Source organism: Callospermophilus lateralis, chromosome 13, assembly GCF_048772815.1.
Source record: "Callospermophilus lateralis isolate mCalLat2 chromosome 13, mCalLat2.hap1, whole genome shotgun sequence".
NCBI classification, from domain to species: domain Eukaryota; kingdom Metazoa; phylum Chordata; class Mammalia; order Rodentia; family Sciuridae; genus Callospermophilus; species Callospermophilus lateralis.
In genome coordinates this window covers 52910882-52918671 of record NC_135317.1, presented here as the reverse complement: position 1 = coordinate 52918671, position 7790 = coordinate 52910882, and the positions used below count along the sequence as shown (strand labels likewise).

General features: G+C 44.4%; 1 protein-coding gene across 1 annotated transcript; it reads right to left on the bottom strand.

Moving 5' to 3' along the window:
- Positions 1-1688: 1688 nt before the first annotated feature.
- Becn2 (beclin 2) lies at positions 1689-2957 on the bottom strand. Its single transcript, XM_076872899.1, has one exon. It carries the CDS (start codon positions 2955-2957, stop codon positions 1689-1691), a length of 1269 nt encoding a protein of 422 aa, XP_076729014.1.
- Positions 2958-7790: the final 4833 nt, after the last annotated feature.

Below are 7790 nucleotides of genomic sequence, written 5' to 3'. Positions count from 1 at the left end.
TTAAAAAATTTTATTTATTTATCTATCTATCTTTTTATTTATTTATTTAGTGCTAGTGATAAAACCCAGGGCCTTGTGCATGTTAAGTACCTGCACCCAAACTAAAAATTTTGTATTTCCAAAAAGTTTCCCTTTAAGATTAAGAAAGAAAGGCTACTGCCGGGCGTGGTAACACATGCCTATAATCTCAATGACTCAGGAGGCTGGGGCAGGAGGATCACAGGTTTGAGGTCAGCATAGCTATTTAGTCACACCCTAAGCAACTCAGTGAGACCCTGTTTCAAAATAAAAAATAAAAAGGGCTGGGGACATGTCTCAGTAGTTAAGTACCCCTGGATCCAATCCCTAGTACCCCCCCCCCAAAAAAAAAGAACTTTATAGATTGGTTAGAAGACATTCATGCACAGGGAAGAGCCTAGACAGAGAAGAAGTACGCTGGGCATGTTTGGAAGAGAAAAGAACTGGGAGAACTATATTATGTGCCTGGAGCAGCAGGCAGCGCAGGTCACCAAGGGCTGAAGGCTATGGTATGCATTTGGGGTTTTATTCTGAGAGTAAGAGAAGCAGAACCGTGCCATGATACAAGTTTGCATTTAAAAAATTCCTTTGGATGTGAGCCTGGCACCGTGGCACATGCCTGTAATCCTAGCGACTTGGGAGGCTGAGGCAGGAGGATCAAGTTCAAAGTCAGCCTCAGCAATGGTGAGGCACTAAACTACTCAGTGAGATCCCGTCTCTAAATAAAATACAAAATAGGGCTGAGGATGAAATACAAAATAGGGCTCAGTGGTCGAGTGCCCCAAGTTCAATTCTGGTACCTCCACCCCCAAATTCCTCTGGATGGTACATGCCTGTAATCCCAGCTACTGAGGAGAACTATTTGAGCCCAGGAGTTTAAGACCAGCCTGGACTATATGTTGAGACCCCCCCCCCCCAGCTCCCATTAAAAAAATAGAGAAAAAAAAATCAAGAATTCTGATTCACTCCTTTTCAGTCTTTATCTTTCTGCAAGGCTTTGCCTCATGACCCTTTAATTGATTTAAGATAATCCCAACAAAATGACCCAGCCCAATAAGACAGACTTCTTTAAATCATGAAAGAAAATGTAGTAATTTATTGAATGTTTCTTAGGGAGTAAAGGGGAAAAGTTAACACTGTACATCACAACAAAAACTCAAAAAAAAAAAAAAAAAAAGATTTGAATATCTCCCCCACTCCCTGGCCCCCAAAGTTCCACTACATACAGTTGTCCAGTGTTCATCAAAAAATTGAAATCCTCAGCCATGGCACGTACCTGTAAATCCCAGCCCCTTGAGAGGCTGAGGCAGAAAGATTGCCAAGATGGAGGCCAGGCTCAGCAACTGAGCAAGACCCTGTGCCAAAGTAAAAAGGGCTAGGGACATGGCTCAGTGGTAGAGTGCCCCTGGGTGCCATCTCCCATACCAAAAAAAAAAAAAAAAGAGAGAGAGAGAGAGAGAGAGAGAGAGAAAGCTGTTCCCTTTCCCTTACCATCCCCCCTTCCCTCATTGCCCCCTCCCCCTCTCTCATCGCCAGTCTCAATGACTTGGTTTGCTCTGGCCAATATTTAATTAATACTAGGTTTGGCCTTCTGAATTCAACACGTTGTGCTCTTTCACTTTACATTTTGATAATGTTTTCACAATAACTTAGAAAGAGAGTTGATTTTCTTAGTACCTCGAGGAAGCCCAAGAAAGACTTCTCTTCAAGTTGAGGAGCATTAATTTGAGTGCCTTTGTCCACTGCTCCTCTGTGTTCAGATGGGTCCTGACCGAATACCATTCCCCACTGCCTGTGGGGCCCTCTATCAGGCCTTCCTTCACGTGGATCCTGTAGGGCAGGCAGAGATCCCCCGCCTGTTTCTCAGCCTCTTCCTCGAACTGCTGCAGGCAGTCCAGGAAGGCCAAGATCGCCTGGTCAAAGGTATTATTCCAGAAAACATTTTCTCTTCCATCAGAGTACAGGGGCAGGTCAGCGCAGTCACCGGCTAAAGACTTCAAATAGGAATGGTTTCCGCAGGCGATGAGTTGATACCTCTGAAACTGCAGCCCGATGGCTTTGGACAGGGCCAGGAGCAGCAAAGCTGCCTGTCCCCAGGCAGCGTTAATCTCATTCCAGCCCACGGGGACGCCGGGGAGGCGGCCCAATCTGAAGTTATTGATGATACCCAAAGTTCCCTCCTCCCTGATCTCAAATGTGGCATTGAAGATGTTGGTCTTCTTCAGCCCGTCCAGCTGGACGCGCGCGTACCACAGCTGGTTCTCCACACTTGTCAGCTGGTCGGACAGTTCCTGCTGCTGCCACTTCAGTTTATTGAAGTCCCTCAGATGCTGTCTCTCCTGCAGCTGCAGCTCCACCGTCTCTGCCTGGGCTGCTCTGAGATCCGCTGCTATTCTTGCATGGTTCTCATCCACATCCTTCAGCTCCCGGGCCAGCTTGGCCTCCTCCAGCTCCAGGGCCTGCAACTCCATCTGTAGTGTCTCTCTTTGGTCCTCACCCTTCAGCACCTTGGTTTCCAGATAGCGTCTGTAGATCTGTTCATCCAGTTCTGTGAGGGCAATTTGGGAATCCAGCTGCTTTAGAAAATTGTCAGTGCATTCCTCGCACAGTGGAAGATCCATCTCTTTTTGACCAGAGAGGATGTCAAACATTTCTGCCGTGGTCTTCTGGATGCTACTCAAAGTTCTCAAGGAGGTGATCTCACCAAGCAAGATGAAATTGCTGTTCCTTTGCTCCGACATCCCCACATCATCAGGAAGGGGTCTGGAGGCACTGACTTGTAGCTCTCCACCGTCTGTCTTCTCCATGGAGCGGGCACCATCTTCTTGGGCTTCTCCTGCCTCCCCCTGCCCTGAGCTGGACATCTCCATGGATTCATCGCCTTTCAGCGGCCGGTTGCATCGCTGGCACACAAAGCGGAAGGAAGACATCCTCGACATCTTGACTCTACCTCGGGTCGAAGTTTTCCCTGGCTTTCCAGATGTTTATGATTCGGCACCTTTTTAAGCTCTTCCTTGAAGAGTGAGTCTTTATAAATGCATATCTCATTATGTCACTCGGCAACTTAAAACCCTCAATTGGTACCCTCCGGGTGTTACCTGGAGATTTCCTAATAGATAAGTGATTCTCACCGCCCCCCACCCCTTTTAGACTCGTGAGTCTTTCTATCTACAAGGAAAATCTGATCATCTCACTGCCCTCTTTAAACATTTTTAAGGCACACCTTAAATCTTTCTAAAACTAAAATCTGATTATGGCTCTTCCCTTCTTGAAATGTTTAATACTCTTATCTCACCTTAAGATAAAGTATAGTCCTTTTTTTTTTCTACTGGGGGTTGAACCCAGAGGCAGTTTACCATTGAGTCACATCCCCAGCCCTTTCTTGTTTTGATTTTGAGTATGGGGTCTCACTAAATTGTAAAGACTAGCCTTATACTTGAGATCTTCCTGCCTCAGCCTCCTGAGCTGCTAGGATTACTGGCATGAGTCATCATTCCTGGCAAGTCCAATCATCTTAATTAATCACACCAAGGCCCCAGCCCATCTTGCCAGCTGCTTCTCTGCATATAGGCTTCTCTGGGTTCCTGCATACTCCCTGCCTTTTATTTCTTCCGATGGATCATATTGTGCTCTCTACCTGAAACACTTCCTTCCCTTCCTTCCCTGCCAATTTCTACTCATCCTTTAGGACTAGGTTAGATGTCATTTCTACCAGAAAGCCTTCCCCTGACCTCCAAATTTAGGTTCTTTACTCAGATGAAATATTTACCGATGTTTATCACACAGAAATACAATGTGCATATATGGAAATGATGAATCAAAATAGTTTGGGGTTAGGCATGTAACTCAGTGATGCGGTACCTGCCTAGCAAGTACAAGGCTCTGGGTACCATCCCAGCACTATTAAAAAAAAAAAAAATGTTTGGAGGTATGTATTTTGCCATCACCTCAGTCAGAGACTAAAGATATGCTGCTTCATAATTAACAAGATCAACACACTAGTCAAAATACAAAACAAACACAAATGTTTACAAGTACATCGAGATTTTCTTCAGTTAACCACCCAGTGAAGCCACGTATGTTAGCCAGAAACACTTGCTCTAAAAACCTTATGAGCTTCTAATCTGCAGTTATTCTATCTGACCCTCAAAACCACTGGAAGGTGGGAAGACAGGGAGTACATTTCTACTTTACAATAGAAGAAACTGAAGTGCAGTTGGCAGTGCTGGCCCAGGCCTAGAAATCCCAATTACTTCAGAAGGGGGGCAGAAAATCCTACGTTCCAGGCGAACCTGGACAGCTCAGTGAGATCCTGTCTCAAAATAAAAAGGGCTGAGAGTACAACTCAGTGACAGAGTGCTTGCCTAACATGTGGGGCCCTAGGTTTAATCCCTAGTACTTAAATTAAAAAATAAAAAAGAAAGAAAGAAAAAGAAACGAAAATAAGGTGTAGAGAGATTCCATAACTAGTCAAAAAGACTTCAGCCCGCATGACCTCTCTGAAATCTCCCTGAGCCAGTCAGTAACATGAGCATCCTTTACAAGTTGAGTGCAGAGCCTCTTACTTGAGTCATTCAATATTACCCAGAACATGTCAAGTGGGTCAAACATGAAAGTCAATCCTGAAATTGATTAGGAGATGGATGAATTATTTAAAATGCTTAGAACAGTGGTTCGTTGTTTGCTAGGAGTCTAAGGCCTAGGGTCACAGATGGGTGGGATCTCTACAAAATCTGCATTTCTTCACCCTGACCTTCTCCCAATAGGGTTGGGCAACAGCAGAATGAGATTGGAACTAGTTTCAGTGGCCTGGTCAGTTCTAAATTCTGATTCATCCCTGAGGGTAGAATGAAGTAAACTCATTTTTTAATAGTTGAGCCTATTTAATTACCCTTTTATTAAAATTAAATGAAAATTCAAGCCATGCTTGACTTTGAGGTTGAGTTAGCCCAGAGGGATGGTGCCTGAAACCAAGGAAGGAAGGTGTGGGAATTCAGACTCAGGGTGATCCAGCTCTATAATGCCTCCAGGGTAGTCCAGAATCCATTTGTGAACCTTCTTCTGTGAAGGAGTGGGTGGAGAGATGGAGTGCTGCTCTCAGTTGGAAGGAAATCCCTTCTCAGTTGCAGAGATTTCCCCTCTATTTCCTGCCTCCTCTTTACAAGATCTCATTCCTAGGGGTTGGGGAAGGGACGACAGTGAGGATTCTGAACAGAGTTTTGTTTATTACTGTATTGCCAGCACCTAGATTAATGATCTTAACCCTTGCTGTTTCCCTTGGGCTCTTTTGCTGCAAAGCTCTGGAGAAGATTGTCTGAAGCTGTCTCTATTTCCAACTCTTTTTTTTTTTTCCTCTCTCTTTTTTCTTTTTGTTTTTGAAAGGAAAGTTGGAAAGCGGGAGACCAGTGAGTGAGAAATGAAAGATGGAGAGAGACCAAACAGAGATACACAAGAGAGTTTGTTTGTCCATCTCTCCATAGAGGGAGAAAGGCAGGACAGGCTTGGATTGGAGGGCTTTTATGGGCCAGGCTCAGGGATTCCAGCCCGGCAGATCCAATGCTGGCTTAAGGGTAGGGTTGGTATAAGGCAGTGGTAATACGCCCTTGGGCAGGAAAGAATTCCGGAGGAGAATGGTTGGGTGGTGGGGTGCAGCCTGTCACTTAAGATGGCAGCCCAAATGCTAAACCAGGACCTTATGGTTGTTTTTGTTGTTACTCGGGATTGAGCCCAGGGGCGCTTTACTGCTGAACTACATCCCCAGTCCTTTTATTTTACTTTTTGTTTTTGAGATAGGATCTTGTTAAGTTGCTTAGGGCCTTGATAAATTGCTGAGACCAGCTCTGAACCTGGAATCCTCCTACCCACAGCCTCCCATGTTGCTGGGATCACAGGCGTGAGCCACCTCACCTGGCTCCTTTCTCTCTTAAAACTCACCCATCTTTATTCTCACCTCCTCTTATCAAGGTCACAAATGCTTACCATGTCACTAAATTTAATACCATGGAATAGAAAGCTAAATGTGAGGATGGGAACAACATATTATGTAACAGTCCTCTGAGAAGAGTGAGGTGATCTAAGAAGGAGAAGCGGGATGCTTGTTGGTCAGTTCATGGGCAACTGAGAGGTTTATGTGCAACTTTCTGCCAGCGGTGGGTGTCCATCAGTCACCAGCCATAGTCACCTGCGTGTGGTCAAGCAAGCAAGAGTAAATCAGGGAGACAAGGGGGATGTGACAAGCAGAGAAGGTCAGGAGGTGGACAGCAATGCTTGCTGAGAGGAAAGGACAATGTTGGAAGAGACAGCAGTGAATGTAATGAAAAGGCAGTCCACTCAATGGACTCCAGTTCTGGTGGGATCAAAGGAATGTTAAGCACCAAGGCATCAGGATACCCAAGGAGTAAACCCAGCAGGTAGTGGAGGAAGCCAGATGAGGATGATGGAGGACGTGCTCCCCACAACCTGTAACCTTTCCTCTCCTCCACCCTAAAGCAGCTGCCCTGTGGCTCCTCCAGACATGGGATACAGTATTTTGGAGTCAGACAGTGTTGGGTTCTAATCTGGATAATTAACAGGTTACTTAACCTCTTTGATGCTCAAACTCTTCCTTGGAGAATGAATGAAGCAGCGTGGGTGCCCTGGCGCACATCTGTAATTCCAGTGGTTTAGGAGCCTGAGGTAGAAAGATTGCCAAGTTCAAAGCCAGCCTCAGCAATTTAGCAAGACCCTGTCTCAAGATAGAAAGGGCAGAAGGGTTGGGGATACGGTTCAGTGGTTAAGTGTCTGGGCGTTCAATCCCTAGCACCAAAAAAAAAAAAAAAAAAAAAAGAAGGAGAAGGAAGCTGATGCCATCTTGGAGAATAGAGGATTAAACAAGAATAAAATATCTTTTCAGTCCTCATCTGGGTTTTCATTTTTTACATTTTACATCTCTTCATTAAAAGGGGAAAAAAAAGTCTTTTGGAACCCATAGAAGAGTGGCTTCTGATTCTTAGATCTCTGACCTACCTTTTTAACACCATGGGATCTTCCTCCTTAGCCTTCCAAGAGTCTCCAAAGTCTGTTTTCTATAGATAATTGAGCTTTTCTAAAACTTGCAAATGTGAATAAAAGCTTCCTTTAAAATTTTTAAAGATTTGTACATCCATATTCATAGCAGAATTATTCAACATTATCTAAAGTATGGAGCAAGGCACATGGGTGCATGCCTGAAATCTCAGTGGCTCTGGAGGCTGAGGCAGAAGGATCACAAGTTCAAAGCCAGCCTCAGCAACTTAGCAAGGTCCTAAGCAATTTATTGAGACCCTGTCTCAAAATAAAAAAGGACTTGATATGTACCTCAGTTGTTAAGCACCCCTGGGTTCAATCCTTGGTATGTACACTCACACACACACACACACACACACACACACACACACACACGGAAACAACCAAGTATCCATTAATGGATAAACGGATAAACAAAACATGGTCTATACCTACAATAGAATATTATTCAGTTGAAAGAAGGAAGGAAATGCTGATGCATACTACATCTTGAAGGAACCTGAAGAACATTTGCTAAGTAAAATGAGCCAGTCAGAAAAAAATACAGATATTGTATGATTCCACTAATCTGAGGTACCCAGTCAAATTCACAGGGACACAAGTAGAAGTTTCCAGGGACTGGGGCAAGGAATAAATGGGGAATTACTATTTAAAGGGTATGAAGTTTCAGTTTAGGAAGTTAAAAAAGTTATGGGAGATAGATGTTGGTGATGGTAGCAAAAATAATA